General features: G+C 40.8%; 2 protein-coding genes and 1 non-coding gene across 5 annotated transcripts; 2 read left to right on the top strand and 1 right to left on the bottom strand.

The window, feature by feature from the left end:
* The first annotated feature begins 97 nt into the window (after nt 1-97).
* znf687b (zinc finger protein 687b) lies at nt 98-11,803 on the top strand. 3 transcript variants are annotated; one of them, XM_059349288.1, is made up of 10 exons: nt 98-254; nt 932-3,277; nt 4,378-4,673; nt 4,759-4,943; nt 5,120-5,296; nt 5,440-5,602; nt 7,344-7,700; nt 7,951-8,051; nt 8,898-8,988; nt 9,842-11,803. In XM_059349288.1, the coding sequence occupies exons 2-10, from the start codon at nt 946-948 to the stop codon at nt 10,451-10,453; spliced, it is 4,314 nt and encodes a 1,437-aa protein (XP_059205271.1). In that variant the 5' UTR covers nt 98-254; nt 932-945; the 3' UTR covers nt 10,454-11,803. The 3 variants fall into 3 exon arrangements, with proteins under 3 accessions (XP_059205271.1, XP_059205270.1, XP_059205269.1); XM_059349287.1 differs by lacking the exon at nt 98-254 and adding an exon at nt 333-541 and having other exon boundaries at nt 4,411-4,673; XM_059349286.1 differs by lacking the exon at nt 98-254 and adding an exon at nt 333-541.
* On the top strand, nt 7,077-7,212 carry LOC131985686 (small nucleolar RNA SNORA13). Its single transcript, XR_009395668.1, has one exon. It is a non-coding gene; the product is annotated as a small nucleolar RNA SNORA13 (small nucleolar RNA).
* A 718-nt stretch (nt 11,804-12,521) lies between the features above and the next one.
* Nucleotides 12,522-21,356, bottom strand: aqp10b (aquaporin 10b). Its single transcript, XM_059350315.1, has 6 exons — nt 20,941-21,356; nt 19,761-19,887; nt 16,930-17,067; nt 14,973-15,091; nt 13,820-14,037; nt 12,522-12,794 (listed from the first exon to the last, which is right to left on the bottom strand). Exons 1-6 carry the CDS (start codon nt 21,262-21,264, stop codon nt 12,608-12,610), a joined length of 1,113 nt encoding a protein of 370 aa, XP_059206298.1. The 5' UTR covers nt 21,265-21,356; the 3' UTR covers nt 12,522-12,607.
* Between the last annotated feature and the right edge of the window lie 842 nt (nt 21,357-22,198).

Raw genomic sequence — 22,198 nt, 5'->3', positions numbered from 1 at the left:
GGACAAAAAGGTGTGTTTAAAGCAGAGACATCAAATGGATTCTTATGGGGGTTTAAAAATAACCTGCTGAGGACATGTATGAATGTTTTATATCATTCACAGTAGAAAAATAAATATACGTGTCGTTTGCAGCATCCTCCGAGCATTTTTTCCAGCACTATCTCCGCCTGATAGGATGTCTCGGGGTCATGTGACGGGAAACGCTGCATTTTCAGCTGAAAACGAGCTAGGATAGTCGGGAATCGCATATCCAGGTAAACAATCAAAAAATACATGAAATATGCAACAAAAATCCCCATCACAGCCATGCTCTTTTGTGGCATCGTCGACCCTACGATCTCCGGGTCGCTGCTGCTGTCAAACCAAACCTCAGCAGACCGTTTCCAGATGCTTTTTAACGGCGAAGGCTAGCTCGTTAGCTCAATGACCCCTCTCTCTGTCTTGGCTGCAGCTCAGCGGCCAGCTAGCCAGCCTCAAGTCGGTGAAGGAATATCGCTAGCTCAAAATAACCGGAGGTCGCTGCTACCTAACGCTGCCCCAGGTTAAAATGTCTCTCAAATGGTTATTAATGCAACGCTTATCATGCACTTAAAATAATTTATTGGAGCAGCGTTTCCCATTCATAGCAAATTAGTGCTGAACCGGGTAGCAGAGGAGGGTTTGGTTGCAGAAACGCTAGCGCGCTAGCTGGCTAATAGAGATGCTAGTGCAGGATAGCACAGCTAGCTTCCATAATAACAAGCTAACCTTTTAATTTGCATTTAAAAATGTGCATGCAGTATATTGTGTGGATTTTACCTCGAAAATACACATTTTAACGATTCCCATATTCTGCATGTTGAGTTTTCCTTAGCAGTGATTGATGGACAACAGTCATGCTGGTGTATTTTGCTACCTTCTGCTAGTGTATGATTTTGTGTTTTTTTTGCAGGAGTTAATCCCGGTATGGGGGACATGAAGACCCCAGATTTTGATGACCTGTTGGCAGCATTTGACATTCCTGACATAGATGCCAAAGAGGCCATCCAGTCTGCTCCAGATGAGGCAGAGGGACCCCATGGAGCTGCAGGTGCACCCCTGGGGAAGTCGGATACTGTGGTTGGGGGTGTTGGGTCGTCTTTGAGACCACCAAGCCCTGCAGATTCCCAAGCGGACACCTCTATTGTTAGTGTGATTGTGAAAAATAAAGTGCGCCTTGAGACCACAGATGGAGAGGAGGCAGACGCAGATCAGGACCCCATCGATGTGATCGCAGGGGTAGATGTGGGTCCTAGACTTGGTGCGTGTGCTCCTGGAGTTGCTGAATCTGAGGCGCTCAACCACAATGGCTTCGGAGCGTCTGGGGTCTCCACCCCCCTTCCCCTCAGCCAGACTCAGTCTAATGGAGCTTCGTGGTCGGTGAACACCCCTAAAGTGTCTTCAGAAGCAGCCGGTGGCGGTGCAGCCAAATCTCACAAGCAAGGCGGGAACATTTTCAACAGACTTAAACCGCTTGTGGCACAGGGGTCTGGAGATCCAGTGGGGCGGGCCAGGAAGATGCAGCTTCTACAGCAGCAGCACCAGCAGCAGCAGGACACGGGTCAAGAGAGGGCGGATGGCATCAAAGCATCGTTACCGCCATCGTCCTCTCTGTCAGCTGGGTCGTCTCCTCTGGCGGCAGGCGGGGCAGTCGGACTTGCCTCGCCTTTCTTTCCACCTGCCAAGCCTCTTCTTCCCCCTCCGCCGTCCGCACTGTCGTCACACCCGCTGCATTCGTCTCAGCCTTTTAATGGGGCGCCTAAAGGGGGCCCTGCTGGATTTCAGCACCAGCAGATGGAGGAGGAGGATTCTGATCCTGACTTAGGGAGTCCGCTGGTGATCCAAGAGAGCCCAGACTCCCCGACTTGCACGCAGCTGAGCCGACGGTACAAGTCCGACTCGCAGCCCACATCTTCTACAGCATCTCACCCTAAACCTGGGGACACTCCCTCAGGGGCGGCTCTGACTTCATCAACGCCGCAGTCTGGCTCAACAGAGAGCCCCCAGCTGGAGGACCGGCATCCAGAGCACGTCATAGAGGAGAGAGACTCGCCAGAGAGTCCTGAACCAGAAATGCCAAAATCAACCGCTCAAGTTGCAGGTAAGAGGTGCTCCAGCCCTGCAGTGGCCTCCACTCCGCCTCCAGCTGAACTGCGGGAGCCCAAAGAGGAGGAGGAAGAGATGGAAGTGGGGAACGGGTTGGAGAAGGTGGCTGACAAAGCTGATAAGGGAGAAAATGGGAGAACAAGCGAGGACAAGATGGAGGTTGATGACGGCAAGCAGAAACCTCCATCCAGTGACGGAGGAGAAACAGCTGCTGCACCACCTGCTGCCTCTGGAGCTCCCGCCCGACCCCTCAAAGTCAGAATAAAAACAATTAAAACCTCCACAGGTGGAATCACCAGAACTGTCACGAGGGTGGCGCCGAAAGGTGGCGCTGCAGGAAAAGGTTTGGACTCTAAAGCTCAAGCTGGGGAACGTAAGGTGTTGGGAAACAAGGCCCAAAAACTTGAAGCCTCACCCGGTCACATGACGTCATCTTCCCAGAAAGTAAGTGCTCTAAACGCTCTGCCTGTGTCCACACTCGCAGCCAGCAGCGTCATGCTAGCTGCTGCCACAAAGGTTCAAAACAAAATGGCAGCATCTGACAAGGCGAAGGTTTCTGCCACTGCTGTCAGCATTACAAAATCTGCAGCCCTGCCTGCAACTCCCTCTGTGGCCTCCTCTCCCAAGTTCTCAGTTGCTGCTGGCGGGATCAGCGTACGTACATCCACGAATAAAACGGCTAATGGAGGGAGCGGCACCATCATCGGCGGGACCCTCCAGCCAAACAAACCCGCCTCCATCGTCAACAACACAGGCGCCGTAATCTCCCGCAGCCAGTCGAGCCTGGTGGAGGCTTTTAACAAAATCCTGAACAGTAAGAACCTTTTGCCGAGCTACAAGCCCGACCTCTCGGCGCCTCCGCCACCCGAGTGGGGTCTCCCGCTCCCGGCCACAGGGTACCGCTGCCTGGAGTGCGGAGATGCTTTTGCACTGGAGCGCAGCCTGGCTCGACACTACGACAGACGATCCCTCCGCATCGAGGTGACCTGCAACCACTGCGCTAAGAGGCTGGCCTTCTTCAACAAGTGCAGCCTGCTTCTGCACGCGAGGGAGCATAAGGAGCGTGGGCTAGTCATGCAGTGCTCGCACCTGGTCATGAGGCCGGTCACTGTCGAGCAGATGATTGGGCAGCAGGACATTACACCCATCGGTGGTAAGCAGGGTTGCAGATAAGGTTTTTTTTTTTTTAAACTGTCGTACTTTTACTTTTGAAGTCAAGAAATTGTCAGAAAATGGAGAAAAACGGCAAACAAACTTATGGACGTCCATTTTCACCAATGTAATTTTTAAAAAAAGAAGGGGAAAGAAAGTCCTGTATGAGAGAAACTTTCCTGAAAAATTGACCTAGTATCGCAATACAATGACAAGATTTATCAAAATTATCACATTATTTCAAAATGATAGGAAAGGTTCACAAAATAATGAATTAGTATCTTTTGGGAAAGTTTCTCATAGAATTTTTTTTTTCTTTCACTGGCAGAAATGGCCTTCCATATAGTCTCCCAGAGCCCAATGTGACCTCCTTAAAATTGTTTGTTTTGTTCAGATGAAAAAAAACAGAAAAGAATAAAAATCTGCACATTGTGAGCAGTAGAATAAGAGGGTAAAAATTGTTGATTACTACTTTTTGTCGAACACATAAAGTAAAGTGGTCTATAAAATTTCAGAAAATAGGAAAAATATCACAAGTTCTTTAAATTATTTTTTTTTGAAAGGCAATCAATACAAAATTGTTGCTCATTAATTTTCTATTCAATTCATTTCTGAGTAACAGTAAGCATTTGGTGATTAATACATAGTCGATGCAAAGATAAGAATCGAGATGTTTCAGCTTCAGCAAAAAGTTAATGTTAACGCTGTATCACAAAAGCTTGTCAGCATCTCATGACATCACTGGGAATCAGAAATGGAGGAAAAACTGATAGTTGGAGTCTGTAGGAGAGGCCAACAGTGAGCAAAGGACATGAAAAAGTTCATGAAAAATATCAATTAGTTCCTTTCTTTCAGCTATCTGTTAAACTTTACTGCTATCCAAGTTGTAACATAACATAACTAACAAGAGCGAATATTACATTCTATATAATTGAGTTGCAAATACTAACAAACATGGAACACCAGGAATTTTTTTTGCAAATTTGGTCCAAACATCACATCTCAGCCTATTTTATGGAACAAACTCATCCTTCATTTGTGGCTCGTCTCCATTGACCACATCTCATCTGTGTCTTCTGATTCCCACCCTTGGCTGACCAGGCCTGCTCTCCTCTTCGTCCTCCTCTCCTCCAGTCTCCTCTCCTTCCACCACGCCTGGAGGCTCCGCCGTCTCTGCCAACTCCAGCCCCATGAAGGACTCATCATCTCCGGCTGCAGCTCAGCCCCGACCGGTCCGCCGCGCTCCTCAGGGCCCGCAAGCACTGATGCCTCTGCCTTGCAAGAAGGCCGAGGGGCTGCAGTACAACAACTTCAAATGTCCAGAGTGCCAAACACAATTCTCTGGCAAGGCTGAGCTGGTCACCCACTTCCAGCAGATCAGAGCTGCTCCAAACTCGGTGAGTCTTTGTTTCGTGCTACTGATACGTGCTGCTCTAAAACGCTGGTGATCACTGATTGATTTGACTTTTTCTTCTGTTTCAGACATGTTCGCAATGCTCGCCTCCCATGATGCTGCCTAACTCGTGTGCCGTGTCCGCCCACCAGAGGATCCACAAACACAGAGCACCTCACGTCTGTCCTGAGTGTGGAGGGATCGCCCGGCAGGCCAGCTTCCAGACCCATCTGGAGGAAGCCTGTCTGCACTTTGCCAGGCGCATTGGATACAGGTGTGGAGACGCTTCCCAAAACCATTTAAGCAGTTTTTGTGCTGCAAAAGTTTAATCTGCACACAAAACTTCCTGTGTACTGATTTGAGACGTCTCTTGTTTTAAGATCCAAGACAGATTTGAAAATGTTTCTGTATTAGAGCCATAATAAAATAATATACTGTGATCTTGTCCAGGTGCTCGAGCTGCCAGGTAGTGTTCGGAGGGTTGAACTCCATCAAGTCCCACATTCAGACCGCTCACTGCGAGGTCTTCCACAAGTGCCCCAGCTGCCCCATGGCCTTCAAGTCTTCCCCCAGTGCCCAGAGCCACATCAGCACCCAGCACCCGACTCTCACTGGAGGACAGGCCAAGTACGTGCACTACTTCTACCAAAAATTATTAAAACAATACTTTGTATATTTTAAACCAACATGTAGAGAAATATTTGAAGAGAGTGTTTGAAAATGGACCCTAAAATATGAATTATTTTGACTGTTTTTTTCACCTTTTGCAGAATGATCTACAAGTGTGTGATGTGCGACACTGTTTTCACCCAAAAACCCTTGCTGTACATGCACTTTGACACTCATTTAGCCAAGCAAAAAGTGCATGTATTCAAGTGTCCTGACTGCACCAAGCTCTACGCCCAGAAAGGATCAATGATGGAGCATATTAAGGTGAGTTTTCTTAGAGGAAATATTCAGAGATCATAGATTTTGGATTCTAAAGCAACTACAAGGAACATTCATTTTGTGATGATTTTGGCGGTCTCTGCAGACAAAAGCTGTAGTGTTTCCATGAGCACCACCACCTTGTGTCATAAACTTTACTCTGGCTAGCACATGCATTAGTTTTAGAAGATGTAACTTTACTTTAAGTTCTGTTTGTAGGATGCACAGCAAAAAGGTAAATTATTCTATTTGTGGCTATGTAAGATTAATGCCTGAAATATAATGATGCTGGAAATAAGTCAACTTTTTTTTTTGTTTTAGTCACCAACCTAAATTCATATTGACTTAAAACCATTTCATAAATACAATAGACATACTACATACCTGTTTAGGAAGAACAGCCAAGCCAATCCAGGATCAGTTTTGAATCATCCTTTTAAATCAGACATTTCTCTCCATCAGTTGAATGTTCGACCAAGGTTGACTCACGTTGTCATCCATTCACTATTACTATTTTTTCTTCTGTCAGTTCGTTTATTTTTGTCAAACCGATCCATGAAAGAGCCATGTGGCTGCAGCTTTTTGTTTCAACAAAGCAGGAGCACAAGTGATACAACAAACCAACTGAGTGATTGAACGATTGAATGATTTCAGTCAGGTGTGCTCCTGCAGCCACGCCGGCCCTTTCATGGATCAGTTTGACACCCTTGCCCCAGTATCAGACATAACCACAACATATAACATCAAAAATAGACTTCCTTAAAGAAAAATCTCCTCCTGCTTCCCTATTAACTGCCTAAACTACCAAACTTTGCCTGGGAAAATCTAAACACAGGCTCCTCTGGTCTGATTTGGAGGGGAATTGGACACAGGGGACAAGCATTAAAGACATACTAAATTTCCTAAAAAACAACAACAATGTAATGTCAGTCAATTGTAATTCTTCTCTGTCGTCTCTTATAACTCGCTAGAAGTGTGTGGTGGTGTCTGTGAAAAACAGCGGACACAGCATGGAAAAATGCAAATATAGTGAGGTGTAACGCCAAGCAGACAAAACGAAAGTTAATCTGGTGCTTACTTTCATTGTTTGCAAACAGAAAAGCAACAATTGCAGCATAGCATCCCTTTAAGAATAACTATAGAAATAGTCTTCTCGCTGAATGTCTTTTTTGCTAGTATACAATCATGGAAACAATTTTTTGGTTATTGATAATAACCAAAATCATTATCAAGAAAACCATGGAAAATTTCTAGTTATCAGCTCTTAAGTTAAACTCTTAAGAACTATTTTTGTTATTATTTTTGTCCTAACAAATGTACCTTTAGTTGTACAAGGCATTGAAATGAACAAGAAAATGAAGAAAAAAGGGTGGTCTAATAATTTTTTTCATGACTGTAGATCCTCTATAACCATTAAAAAACCCTTGTAGTTGCTTAAAGGTAAATGGATGTAACATTGTGTCACTGCAAAACATAAATTTGCCTTTATGTGTTGCCCGTTCATTGCTCTCTACAGTGAATGTGGTGTCAACTAAGGCATACAGTAAAGTCTTGGATCGGCCTTAGCAAGGTTCATCGCTGGTGACCTTGTCTTAAGTTCTATACCAAGTACAGTCTACATTTTTGCAATGGAAATGAGTTTTTGTGATTCAGAATATCTTTTGTGTGTTTCTAAAAGTAAATTAACTCATTTTGCATGCTCTGTATGTCCCTCTCTTCCCTCACGCTTTGCTGTGGTTCCTCTCAGACGGCCCACAGAGGACCGTCAGCCAAACAGACCGAGTCTCAGTCCGACGCCTCTAATCCTGCCTCGGCCCCGGCCAACGCATCCGGCTCCTCTGGCCTCAAATCCAAATCCTCCGGAAAACCCGACAACTCCGACGGAGAGGACTGGGGCCGGGAGCAGGAGGAGGAAGAAGAGGAGGAGGAGGACGATGACGACGATGATGCGGACGAGGACTACGAGGCTCCGGGGGGGAACTCAACCGCCCCTGGGGGCAGCAGTCACCCCCCCGCCCAGACGGAGTGGACCTGCCCTCAGTGTCAGACCACCTTCACTGACAACGACGACTACCTGAGTCACGTGAAGATGGAGCACGGCAAGGTGCAGCAAACTACCTCTTTCACTCATTTAATCTGATTGTACAGTTAGTGCACCAACATGTTGACTTGCTAATGTTTTGTGGATGGAAAATGACGTCAAATGGAGGGTGAAGCAGACAGAGTAGCACTCAGACTTGGAGGGAGGCTGTTAATTTCCTGTCTGCGCTGTGGCTTACTTGACTGAGACTCAATATCTTTCTTTATCTTATCTCTGTCTGCCTCTGTGTGTGTGTGTGCCGTCAACTCCAAAGTTCCCATGTCGTATTTGTGGAGGCACATTCAGCACGTCTTCCAGCCTGAGACGTCACGAGCGGGTCATTCACGAGGGCAACAAGAGAGTCTTCCATTGCCAGTGAGTCACTCGACCTTTCATCAAATACAAGTTTTATATAGTTCATCCAACAGAAATGAATGTTTTCTCATTGACATTGGTTGGTCAACCAGGTTGACATCCTGGTTGATTTACTATTTAGGGATATTAATACGCCATATTTCATTGTCTCACCCAGAATTCATTTTCCCAGTTCATAACATAGATTTTCTTGAAGGAAAAAATCACGTACAGGGTTCGTACAAAGTCTTGAAAGTTTGGAAACGTATGTTTTCCATGTTAGGAATATACTTTAAGTTGAACATACGGAAAACGGACACTCGAAAGCTGCTTGATTTTTTTCAACATAATCTTGTGTTTCATCCACAGTCACCCATGTACAGGTGCATCTCAATAAATTAGAATATCATAGAAAAGTTTATTTGTCAGTAATTCAGTTCAAAGGGGGAAATAACACATTATATATATCCATTACACACAGAATTAAACATTTCATGTCTTAATGTATTTAATTTCTTCTAATTATATTCATTATGGCTTACATTTAAGCAAGACCTGTCTCAAAAACTTTGAATAATACACAATTTTAAAAAGTATGTTTAATCTGAAAATGTATGTCCATCTATTTGCACTCAATACTTGGTTGGGGTTATTTGGCTTGTACTGGAAATGGACTTTTCCATGATATTCTAATTTATTGAGATGCACCTGTAGACAAAAATCTTTTAATAATTGAAATGCAACCATTTTGTGAACTTTATATATTTGAAAAATAGAATTTGAAAACTTACAAATATCAGTCAGGTTACATTCATTTGGCCATAATTTATTTAAATTACGTTTTCACCCTGCTGAATTATTTTTCAGATATTGCACAGAAGGCAAACGCACCTTTGGTAGTCGGTTCTTACTGGACAAGCACGTTCGTCTCCATCACAGAGCCACGACAGATGGACCGGTGAGTCAAAACAGACGACTTTAGCGCTCAGTGATTGTGGACATAATGTTGTCTGAACCTTTGTACCAATTCCAGACTTAATACAACACACATAATGCATCATTTCTTCTTATTACAATAAAGTATGATGAACCTTTTTTTTTTAATCGATCTGCTGAACCAGTTTGTGATCACTTGTATATACAGTAGTTTATTATCTATAAATATATTATAATGTAGTATGTAAAAATGGTAAAAAAAAAAAAAGTTCAATTTTATTGATTATTTTTTAACATTTTATTTTGTCCGTATTTTTTGTATTGTGTTAATTACTTTAAATTATGTTATTAGTTTTTTCATTTGTGTTTACCCTCTATACAAGTTACATATAAAGTCATGGGAAAAAAATGATCAGACTACCCTTGTTTTCTTCGATTTATTGTTCATTTTAATGCCTGGTACAACTAAAGGTAGATTTGTTTGGACAAATAAAATGATAACAAAAATAGCTCATAAGAGTTTAAATCTAACAGCTGATATCTAGTCATTTTCCATGGTTTTCTTGATAATAACCAAATTAATTATCAAGAAAACCATGGGAAATGGCTAGATATCAGATCTTAAATTAAACTGTTACGAGCTATTGTTGTTATCATTGTTTTTGTCCTAACAAATCTACCTTTAGTTGTAACAGGCATTTAAATGAACAAGAAAATGAAGGGAAAAGGGTGGTCTAATATTTTTTTCCATGACTGTATGTAGTATTGAATTGGGACTCAACATTAGTATTCATCTACATATATTTCTACTTTTTCTTGACTTGTGTGTCACTATTGTAAACTTTTGGTCTCTCTCTCCGTTTTCCTGACCTCAGGAACGACCCATGACCAGGAAGCGTGCAGCCACAGGGGGAGACGGTCCGGGCAGTTCCTCAGAGCAGGACGGTGAGGGTGGACCTCCTGGCGGCCGGGCGGGAGACGAGGAAGAAAACGCCACTGAGGACGGCGAGGAGGCTGCTGCGGGTCCTGCGAAGAGAACCAGGGCGTCCACTTCGACGGCACCGTTAGCGCCCAACGAGCTGGAGGAGGAAGACAACATCTTCCGCTGCGTCCCCTGCGGCTTCACCACCGAAGACGGGGCGGAGTTCCAGCGCCACATCCCCCAGCATCGGGCCGACACCGCCTCATTCCAGTGCCTGCAGTGCGGCGTCTGCTTCGCGTCAGCCGGCTCTCTCAGCCGGCATCGCTTCATCACTCACCGCGTGCGGGACACCCAGGGCGACACGGACCGCGGCACCCCGCGCGCTCACGGCTCCCCCGACGGCTCGCCCGCCGGCTCCCCTCTGGCGCAGGGCGAGGACGGGGACGGGAACCTGAGCTGCAAGGTGTGCGGCCGGCGTTTCGACAAGGCCTCGGACCTCAACACTCACTTCAGGACCCACGGCATGGCCTTCCTCACCGCACACAAGACGGACAAGCCCCAGTAGAGGAGGGGGGGCAGGTCAGACTGACAGATCATCTACAACGAGGAGGCGAGGGTCGTGACGGAGCAGAGAGGCTGTAGAATATGAATGTTGAGATGAAACAGCTGCTTCCTGTGCAGTTTTTTTTAGCCACCATAAACAGTTTTACTCTAATCTATGGCACCTCTTCTGTGCGATTGTAACTGCATGTTTGATCATGTTACTGGTCACTTAACTGAACACACACCTGTGATAGACTCCTGAGTGGAACGGCTCTCAAACAGCCCCCAGAGTAAAGCATTTATATATCAGCCATACTGTGTTTAATACGTCTTGTCCTTCCATCTCAATCACTCAGCACTGACTGTAGCCACCTGCCTGTTTTTCCATGTCACACACCTAAACACCTCCCACTGTTTCCCTGTCAGCTGTAGTGCCGATATTTTTGTACCTTACATCATTCGTGATACTCATACTCGTTCGCCTCAAGTCCGTGTCCATTAACCCCGGCTCGAGATCCGCTTTAAAAGCATTTGAAACTGATCTCAAGCCAAGATCTGAAGCATGTAGGGGAGCGTTTGGAGAATTTAACACTGATTTTTATGTTGCTAGAATATTTATTTATACGAAACACATTACTGCTGTTGGTATTTGTGCGAGTCGGTTGAATCGTGCTAAAATGTGGTGCGATTTTACCTGCAGCAGAGACATGAGATGAGAATCTCTGAAGGCATTTCATTGGGAGGAGAGGTTACCGGAGGTCTGTAACCTGCGTAGTGTGAATAATGTGTGATGTTGTTAATCGTTAAGCTAGAAGAAGAAGAACAACAACAAGAGAGGTCAGGCTTCCTGCCAGTAGTATATGTGTACGTTTTGCCATGTAAATACATATTACACTAAAAGAAAGCGTTCTGGTTTTAGTAACTTGCTATGATAATGTGAATACGTATAGTATTTGTACTTGTACTGTCCCCTTTTTTTCCAAAACAATTTGAAGTTTAAAAGAATTCCCCCCCAGAGGTAGCTATACGTTGTAATTACAGAGCAGAGGGAGAGCGCGGGGGTCGTGTTGTCTTAATGTGTATGAATACAAATGTTTATCTCTTTGAGACAGTTCTTTTTTTATCTACAGAATCAGTGCTTGCTGTACTCACATTTCTTTTGTATGTTTCAAAAACAGCCTTCAGGGTCACGTGACGGAGGCCTAAGAGTGGAAATTTTTTTTGTTTTGTTTGTATCTTTTATATGTCATGATATCATATTTATATAGCTCAATAGTGGAAATTTCATGTCATTTTCTTTTCCATGGTTGTGGTCTGCTTGCTGAAATGCCATACACTTTTGTGCTGTTTCGAAATAAATGTGTAAAAGAGACTATTGACTCGTGCAGCGGGTTCATCTGCAGAGTTGAGGGTCGCATTCAGAGCAGTGTGCAGCAGCTTCTTTCTCTATATGGATGTTTTCAATTTCACTTTGCATTCACATTATCAGAAACAAAACACTTGTTCCAGTAAATCAAGTCACAGACATTTTTGAAGACAGTTTCAATCCAAAAATAGCATTTACTGTATGACATTTTTCCCTTTTTAAAGGTAAAGTTCAGACCAAAATCAAAAATACACATTTTTCCTTTTTTACCTTCAGAGCTAATTATCAATCTGTCAATTTGTTTTCCTTTGAGATATCAGCCATAGTTTCATGTATACTAGAGCCGATATCTCCACACCCAAATAATTTAGATTGACAAATAAAACTACAAGTACAAGGAAAATGTTGATTTTGTAGTGTACTGTCCCTTTAACCCTTTATCAGGCTAAGAACCGTATTTGGTAACTTCAGCTGATATCCAAAATAAAAATATTTTGAGAGAAAAGTTGCAAATTTACTAGATTAAAGTGGCAGATCTACAAGAAGAAAAGTAGCAGATTTAGGAGAGTTAAAGTAGCAAATCTGCGTGGAAAAAAGTCACAGATTTATGAGAAAAAAGTGGGGAAAAAAGCAACTTTTCTCGCAGATTCACCACTTTAAATCTCTTAAATCTGTGACTTTTTTTCTTGTAGATATGCCACTTTAATCTAGTAAATTTGCAACTTTTTTCTCGACCCCATTTTGATATCTACTGAGTTTACCAAATATAGTTATTCGCCTGATAAAGGGTTAACAACCCTTCATTTACCACTAAGTAGGTTTTTCACAGTCCAGCTCCAGCTCCGATCTGCCCTCAGTGGCTTCTTGACATGTGGTCTGGAGCTCAGCTGGACTGAGAGGATGGTGGACCTCAATCATCAGCTCGTAGATCAGAGTTCCCAGCAGCGCCCCGACACAGGGGGCCACTATGGGCACCCACCACCAACCTCCCCCGGCACTGTGAAGACAGTTGGGTCAGTTTATTAAAATCATAAGTCACTATTGCCGAATGAGATAACAAAATGGGGACTGAGAGTATGGTGTACTGATGAAAGCCCTTAAAATTGCAGCATAATGAACTGGAAGTCTGTGATGACATTCCAGCGAAAAACTGCATGCAGTTTTGTTTTATTTTTTTTAACCCCAATTCTCTGTCAGTGTTGCAAGTTACAAAAAAAAGTGTGACGACTACAGGTGATGAATCTTAAAAAAACAAGTGCTAAGTCCCCCCCCCCAAAAGAAAACCAATTGGCATGAAAACAACATACTATGGAAGAGGATTAGGGCCAGGTAGGAGAAAGAAAAATGAATCATCAAGTTTGAGAATAAAGTCGAAATACAATGTTGAGAAAATACGCATATAATATAATACAGTATAATATTCACATAAAAACAGATTTTCCCAAAAACTAGTTATGGTTAAACTACTACCAAGAACAGCTCATTTATGTTTAGGGGGAGTTTATTATACACTTACTACACTACAAATATTGTAGTTATTGCTCATGTTATGATATTGATGAAAATCGGGCTGTAGTGCAGTTTCTCTACAAGGTACCTCTGATGACTTATTGACTTATTGAATCTATGAATATCTTTCAAATTTTACCGAAAAAAGAAAAGTCTACTTTATTCTCGACATCCCGACTTTATTCTCGTCAATTCGGCTATATCCTCCCTATTTCGACTTTTTTCTGGAACTGCAATAATGAAAAAAATCCTCCTCTCATAATTTTTTTTTCTCCTACCTTGCCCCAATCCTCTTCAGTAACAAACATCCAAAATTTCAGCCTCTTCAGGCGAAACTGGCAGCTAGAAATTTGATGTTCATATCTGTCTGTTTTTGTCAGATCTACAAACACACCTGCATCCACCACTTATCACTATAGATGCCGCCAAAGAGGCCGAAATGAAGATCTTCAAGGGCCGTTTTCACAGTTCAAACACTCAAATATAATGAATGTTCTGAGTGAAACTACTCACCTGAAAACATCCACTCCCCAGCCGGCGAAGTACGTGAACAGTCGAGGGCCAAAATCCCTGGCGGGGTTGAGGGCGTAGCCGCTGTTGGAGCCCATCGAGATCCCGATGACTAGCACGGCTGCTCCCACCAGGACCGGCTGGAGACCCCCAGGGAGGGAGCAGTTCTTCTGGTCCCCGAGAGCCAGGACACACAGCAGCAGTGCAGCCGTGCCGATCACCTGCAGGACATGGACACGGTTATGTAAATGCAGGGAAATATTGTCTTTAACCCTCTGGAGTCCATCTATTTATTAAAAATACACATGTTTTATTTACAGTAATAACTTTATTTATATATGATATGTAGACAAGCTGAGAAAGCCAGTTGAAAGTGCAATCATAGGAGCTTTCACAGTGTGCCATTTATGTTTATAGACCATTTTTAAAATGTGAATTTTCTTTCTACAATGAAAACTATTACTATTTTAGGTAACACTTTATAATAAGGTCCTTAATAACCATTAATTAACAAGTAATAAGGCATTGTTCTCGCATTAGATCCGGTAGTTGCAAAAAGCATAGTTAACTGATGAGCAATAAAGTATATTTTAACATCAATAGGCATGGCAAAGACATAATGGGTGGGTCATGGGTGTTTGTAATGCCATTATTAACACTTACAACCATATAAGCTTATAAACACACAATAATGTTAATAAGCATCTTGTAAGGACTTACAAGGGCCTTATTACTTGTTAATTAATGGTTATTACAAGGACCTTAATATAAAGCATTACCCTATGTTTTCATTTACATGCAAATAGACTGTTTTGTTGTTTTATTATTATTTCTGATGTTTTTGTGTGTATAAATGTTTTTTTTTAAATGGTACATTTCCATAGAAACATGTGTCTTTTGTTTGTATTTTCGGTTCCTGGCAGCTTTATACTTTGTTAATTAAAATAAAATGAAAAATCTGACTGATAGCCAAGTTCGTGTCGAGAAAAAGGAGCCATGCATGTGATGTGAGGAAAGACTGGAAGATGCTAAACAGAGACAGAAATGAATGCATAGGAAGTTGACAAATTTGAACCAAAATCTCCTGGACTTCAGAGGTTTAAAGGTGAAGTGACAGACCTTTGAATGATCATAAAGTGGGGGATCGGTATCTGACCTGGTCCATGACTCCTCCCCAAACACTCAGGTAATCAGCTGGGTAGGTGGCGAAGATGCCGGCTGTGGCAGTGGGACCCGTCACGGTCAACTCACCTCCGCTGAACGCGTGGATGGCATCTGCACACACCTCACCGTACATGAAAACACAGCAAAACACACGCACCTTTATCAAACTTCTATCCAAACTAAACATCAATGAGATTTTTTTTACTGTCAAAAACTCTCGTGAAAAGACCAAAACTTTCTTCCAACAAGCACAATCTGTGTAGCTTAAGCCTAATATAGTACATACCCAGTGGTGGAATGTAACTAAGTACATTTACTCAAGTACTGTACTTAAGGGCAATTTTGAGTTACTTGTACTTTACTTGAGTATTTTCATTTTATGTAACTTTATACTTCTACTCCACTACATTTTGAGGCAATTGTTGTACTTTTTACTCCACTACATTTACCTGCTTTAGTTACTTTTAATGTCAAGATTTAATATAAAAAAACATGATCAATTTAAAGGGATTAGAGTGAGGTTTTATTAAACCTCATAACAGAGCCCTACCTTGAGAAAATTCAAACACTGCTTATATAATCAATATAACCTATATTTAGAATATATAAAACATGCTGGGTTGGACCATTCTACATAACAAGTACTTTTACTTTTGATTAAGTACATTATGATGCTGATACTTTTGTACTTCACCTAAGTATGTTTTGAATGCAGGACTTTTGTAGTGGAGTAATTTCAACCTTCTTCCACCACTGTACATACCTCTGTTGTTGTTTAAAAAATGTTGCTTCCTCATCCTACTTCCAGAAATACCAGCTGGAGCACCAAATGTGTATTAATCCATGGCTGAAAATACCCCCCCACAAAATCTACTTTTCTAGTTTTAGAAACATTTGCTTAAATGACAATACCCAGCTGTTATTGGAAATTATTTATTGCCATTTTGGAGAAAACTGTGTGACTTGTTCTTCTCCAGTATGGATGGATGAGCTTGTTGCTTAATGAATTGGTTTAGGTCTTTTAAAAGAAAAAAAAGAGTTTATTTACCTGGACATCTAGTTGAAAGAGGAAGTGACAGTCATGGGCCTTGCAAGTTTGTGTTTTTGGTTTTGTTAAATACACAGTCGCCCATAAAGTTGGAATCATTTTGTTTTCAGACACAATCCTCTGCTAATTGTGGTTTCATTTTCATTGTGATATGTTTGGAAGAGATTGATTAATAAAGTTTTGAGAAGATAAACTTTATCTGTCAAGAATAAATCACATTGTCACAATCATTTCATGGAAAGAGGTAAAAAATATTTTATTCCAACTTTATGGGCAACTGTGTATATGGTGGTTGTTTTCTGTTTCTCCCTTTTTCTGTTAAATGTATTTATATTTGTATTATGATTATGATCATGATTATTATTATTATTATTATTATTTTACCCTTTTATTGTAATTTTATTTTAATTATTTGTAATTGCTGAGAATCTAAGGGCAATCGGTTGATGATAAATGTTCTTCATAATGCTGAAAGATCAATAAAAATCTATGTTTATAAAATTGCTTTATTCAAGTGGATTGCATTAATATAACCATATAGGTATAAAAAGACTGAACTTAGTACAATACAGTACAATAGAAAGGAAATTAAGATAACAAATAATAAGAATAGGAGAATTGCCAAACAACATGTATAAATAAAGATAGTAAATACAAATAAAAATGAAATTATCATAAAAATAAACAAATAAAAAGAGATATATTGCACAGACATAAGTTACATTAACAATAAGCTAAATAGGGAAAAAACATTATTGATTTTGGCCTTTTTTGAGATTTGTTGACAATAATGTCACCTTTAATATGAACTCCCCCCTGAAACATTTCTTGTGTTTCTACTCTATGTTATTTGGCAGAGAATGTAATTGTGATTCTGCAGGGATCCCTGTAGAGAACTCACCGTGGTACTGCAGGCCGACTGTTGCTGCAGCCAGAAAGGCTCCGAGCACTTGGAAGAAGACGTAGAAAGGTAACTTCAACCAGGGATGTCGACCCAAAACACACAAACTCAGAGACACAGCAGGGTTCAGATGAGCTCCTGAAGGAGGAAAAGATTCAAGAAGGAAGGAACATTGTGTCTCCAGAAATCAACACCTACATAGTTTTGAATTTGCAAACATACATATAATCTGGTATACATACATCCCAGGTATACAGGTATTTCTATCGTTTTGCACAATTTAGGGACTATAGAAAATATATGATGGGCAGAAAAGGAGTCACAAAAGGTGGTGGGTTTGGTCTTTTTTTTCCTGAAAGCAGGATCGTGCGATGCTTATGGGACTTATTTTGCATGTCTGAAATTTGGATTTTAGTTCAGCCTTCCTTAAGTTTAATCATTGCATCAATGCATTTGTTTAATGTGTGCATTAGTGGTGCACAGTAATAAAAAAATTAAAAAAACCTCACCTCTTCAAATCCACCTACAACCACTATACTGTTCTTTTTTTGTTTTGTTGTTGATGTAAAGCGTCTTTGAGTATCTACAAAAGCGCAATACAAATTGAATGTATTATTACTATTATTATTATCATTAGGGCCTGAGCAGGCAACAACCTGCCACCACAGTGCCACCTAGGAGCCGATCAACAAAACCTTAAAGGGTTATCCTCAGGAGGGCATTGACAATAATTGTACCAAGTTTTGTATAATAATGCACAAACTATCCCTTTAATCCTCATACAGTGTCTGAAGGAGAACTCTTAACTGATATGTATAAGTTAGAAGAGGCAGGTAGCAATGGTGGAAAGTAACTATGTACATTTACTCAAGTACTGGACTTAAAGTAAAATTTTGAGGTACTTTTATGTACATTTTATGTAACTATATACTTCTACTCCACTACATTTTGAGACATAAATTGTACTTTTTATTCCTCTGTATTTAGCTGAAAGCTTTAGTTACTTTTCAGGTCAAGATTTAAAATGAAAAACATGATACATTTAAAATCATTACCCATTTTTATGAATTAAACCACTTAAAAGTTTATTAGGTAGTTAAAATGAGGGGAGTGGAGTCATTTCACAGTGTGGTATTAGTACTTTTACTGAAGTAAAGGATCTGAACACTTCTTCCACAACTGTCTTTTTTACTTCTTTAATTATTTAAAAAAAAATTTTTTTTACATTTATTATTATTATTATTATTATTATTATTATTATTATTATTATTATTTAATTTTTTTATATTTTTTTATATATTTTTTTATTTTAATTTTGAATTCAATTTTATTTTATTTCATTTTTATTTTCTTTCTGCGTTTCTGCGCATGCGCGGCCTTTCCGGCTTCTGCGCATGCGCGGCTATTCCGGCGCTTCCGCACATGCGCGGCTTTTACGGCGCTTCTGCGCACGCGCAGCCTTTTTTTTGCTTCTGCGCTTCTGGTCTTTCCGGCTTCTGCGCATGCGCGGCTTCGCTGCACTTCAACGCAGATTTTTTTTTTTAAATAAAATGTAAAAAAAAATTAAAATAATAATAAAAAATAAAAAAAAATTTAAAATTTAAAATATATATTTTTTTAAATGTAAAAAAAGTAAAAAATAAAAAAGTAAAGAAGTAAAAAAGACAGTGGTGGAAGAAGTGTTCAGATCCTTTACTTCAGTAAAAGTACTAATACCACACTGTGAAATGACTCCACTCCGCTCATTTTAACTACCTAATAAACTTTTAAGTGGTTTAATTCATAAAAATGGGTAATCATTTTAAATGTATCATGTTTTTCATTTTAAATCTTGACCTGAAAAGTAACTAAAGCTGTCAGCTAAATGTAGAGGAATAAAAAGTACAATTTATGTCTCAAAATGTAGTGGAGTAGTAGTATAAAGTTACTTAAAATGTACATAAAAGTACCTCAAAATTTTACTTTAAGTCCAGTACTTGAGTAATGTACATAGTTACTTTCCACCATTGCTACCTGCCTCTTCTAACTTATACATATCAGTTAAGAGTCCTCCTTCAGACACTGTATGAGGATTAAAGGGATAGTTTGTGCATCATTATACAAAACTTGGTACAATTATTGTCAATGCCCTCCTGAGGATAACCCTTTAAGGTTTTATTGATCGGCCCCTAGGTGGCACTGTGGTGGCAGTCTAATTTCATATTTGGTACCGTGGCCACACTATAACACTTAAGGCAATGGAATTCATAGGGGTGGTATAGACTGGCCCCTGTAACGCACACACCCCGACGGCAGCATGCCCCGACACGCGTGTACTGCGAGGGCCCGTTCAGTACTGCTTGTTATTATTATTACTATTATCATCATTATTATTACTAATTGTAACACTGTCAGACTCGCAAAAATGATCAAAATTGATGCAACAGAACCAGAGATATCTTTTTTTATTCCAAACATTCTTCTTACTTGACACAACTCAGCAACCACATTATCCACAATGCAACTCAACTGGAGTTTCTCATTTTTTCATTTTCAAACTTGCACACCTAGCACACAGCAAGCAACCAAACTTTATTTGTGTGGTTGTGATTTCTCCCTCTGTAAATAAGTAGGTTATATGTTTCCTTAAGTTGTAATCCTTTCCTCAGCCAGAATGATTATCTTTGGTGGATATTTTATGTAGGCTTAAAAGTCTAGAGGTTGTCATGAAGGACTGTCAATAACTGAGTTGTCTTAAGACCAATGAAAGAGGTTATAGTTGGAGCAAATGCATGAAACTTTGAACATCTTTGTTGCTAAAAAACTGAAACATTCTTCATGCAGTCCCTTACCTGAGACTCCACGAGACACAAAGACCCCAAACGTTACTCCCAGAGCAAAGCCCAGATTGATTGACAGGTACTGCCCCTTCTTGTCTTCAGATGTGGTCACTTGGGCAACAGCGCCACATCCGAACAGCTGCAAACACACGAGATGAAGAGATGCGTTACAAGAATATATAAACCTGAGTGCAGAAAAACTTTACAGATCTGTAAAACTGAACTAAAAACAACCTGCATGACTTTACAGTGTTCCAAGTGTGAAGAAACTTTGATTTTAAGTAGTTAAACTCACAGAGAAAAGATCAGCAGGTTTCTGGCACAGATAAGGGAACACACATTGTTGGCTCTGGTATAATCTCTGTTTTTATGAACTTCATTGCTAAGGAACCCGCTTTATGATTTGTGTTGTAAATGCTCATTGCCCCGACTGGAGAGCAAGCAGAGATAAAACAAAACCACACAAACACAACCAGCAGAGACAAACAAACTTCACCGCTTCATTCCAAATCAATGATGCACCTCCCTCGCTCCTAGTCCTCCCCTGTCACCTCCTCACCCCCCCATCCTCACCCACTCACTGGCTCTCTTTCTTACAGTCTGTCTTTCTTTCAGGCCAAAGTCCTCAGTTATCTATTGAGAGGATCCACTAGCTGTTCAAAAACAAGCAAGTATGCATATAATTGTTTATCTGTGAAAAACCTGATGTGGAGTTTACTTATCAGGTGAGAAGAAAAGGATTAACTAATAGAGAAGAAATTAATTGTTTTGTGTATTTTATAGATCAATGAAGCTTTCAGTGGAGTGTAAAAGCCTGCAGCTTCTGTAAAAACACAAAGATGTAAAGAAAGTCTTTTTTTTTAGCAGATTTTAGCTGAGACATTTTAAATATTCAAGGCCTGAAATTGACTATAAAGGGTGTATTCTTTGCTGTGCCTTGACTTCTTTGTGCACGTCATGAACCTTTCTTACTCCAAAGTAATCATGAAACAAACAAAAATTAGGTTCACAGAAAAATAGTCACAATTAGGACGTAGACTCTGAGGCATTTCAAATATTCAGGGCCTGAAATTGACTAGAAAGGGCGAATTCTTTGCCGTGCTTTGACTTCTTTGTGCACATCATGAACCTTTTTTACTCCAAAGTGCCTCATGCAACTAACAGAAGTTTAGATCCACAGAAAAACACTCACAATCAGGACGTAGACTCCGAGGCATTCTGCCAAGCACTCCCTGAGCAGCTGGCTTCTGATCTGACATTTCCTCAGCAGCCTCTCCATCCCCGAGGTTTCCTCTGCTCCGTCCGGCCACAGGTGAGCTTTCAGAGCCGGGACGCTGACATCAGGTGGATCTGACCCGCACAGCACTGCACTGTCTGCCTGACTGAGCAGAGTTTGCCCTTTCATACTGGGGCTGTAGGCTACGTCACACACTTTATGGCATGGCTGAGGAGCCGGTGGCGGTGGTGTGTGTGCACGTAGGAGGAGAGGAGAGTAGTTCACTTTGTACATCTTCATACCTCAATCACAGCAGACATGATTTGAAATACTTCACTGCACTGACTCCTGCAAACGGTCCTGACCCAGTTTGCTGTGAGCTCAGCTGATTAGAATTGGCTGTGATTGTTCCTCTTGTTTGATTGGTTGATAAATATCTTCTTCTGCATCTGCAGACAGGATGTGACCCTTTATTCGCCCAGCATTCTTTTAAGACAAGAAACGTGTGTAAAAATACATTGGCAGCATTTAGATTTCATTAATAACAGATTGTTTTTTTTGGACCATATTGCATCCGTATAAATTACCACAGAATAATAAAGCTGATAAAGATGGAAATCTGTTCAGCTGGCAGCGTGTGATCGTACAGTCATTACTGTAATCTGTGATAAGAATAATTACTACTCTAAAAGTCATGAGAGGCACTTTTCAGTTTATTGTTCATATGATGCTTATTTATTTTGTTGGATTTTGCAGCTGATGCCAACAGTGTAAAGTAATTCATTGCAAATGACACATCAGTGCAGCAGATAACATGTGTGTCCAGTGATTATCACACTTATTATAGTAAAAAATCTGTGAAAACTTTAGATAGTGTGATACGAGAGAAGCAAAGTATTACTATGCCATAGTCACACCTCATGCAAGATATCCAATCTCTATTTTATGGGCTTATAGAATCTAAAGATTTAAAGTCCAATGGCTTCCTGTGAAGATAACGTCACATCTAAAAGAATGTGACTGAATAGGAAGCCAAACAAATGACTTCAAAAAGCATAGAATATATTACACTGTGTGCATCCTGCATGAATGGTGTGCACTTCCTATCACTTAACCTTTTTTAAAACTTTATCAATGGAACAACTGCAGGCACTTTGCTTGAAAATATGCATTTTTTTACTAAAGCTTTTGATGTGCATAAATCAACAAAAGTGCTCGTAGAGAAATACAAATA

This window comes from Centropristis striata, chromosome 14 (genome assembly GCF_030273125.1).
Source record: "Centropristis striata isolate RG_2023a ecotype Rhode Island chromosome 14, C.striata_1.0, whole genome shotgun sequence".
Lineage (NCBI taxonomy): Eukaryota > Metazoa > Chordata > Actinopteri > Perciformes > Serranidae > Centropristis > Centropristis striata.
This window is presented reverse-complemented; position numbering and strand designations above follow the sequence as displayed.

What these genes read in the sequence shown, in the direction of transcription:
- znf687b (XM_059349286.1), top strand. Translation starts at nt 424, where the DNA reads ATGACCCCTCTCTCTGTCTTGGCTGCAGCTCAGCGGCCAGCTAGCCAG. An exon ending in GCCAGGCGCATTGGATACAG is followed by an intron (nt 4,944 to 5,119) that starts GTGTGGAGACGC and finishes GATCTTGTCCAG; the next exon opens with GTGCTCGAGCTGCCAGGTAG. An exon ending in AAGAGAGTCTTCCATTGCCA is followed by an intron (nt 8,052 to 8,897) that starts GTGAGTCACTCG and finishes ATTATTTTTCAG; the next exon opens with ATATTGCACAGAAGGCAAAC.
- aqp10b (XM_059350315.1), bottom strand. Translation starts at nt 21,264, where the DNA reads ATGAAGATGTACAAAGTGAACTACTCTCCTCTCCTCCTACGTGCACAC. An exon ending in TGTGTCTCGTGGAGTCTCAG is followed by an intron (nt 17,068 to 19,760) that starts GTAAGGGACTGC and finishes TTCCTCCTTCAG; the next exon opens with GAGCTCATCTGAACCCTGCT. An exon ending in GGGGAGGAGTCATGGACCAG is followed by an intron (nt 14,038 to 14,972) that starts GTCAGATACCGA and finishes CATGTCCTGCAG; the next exon opens with GTGATCGGCACGGCTGCACT.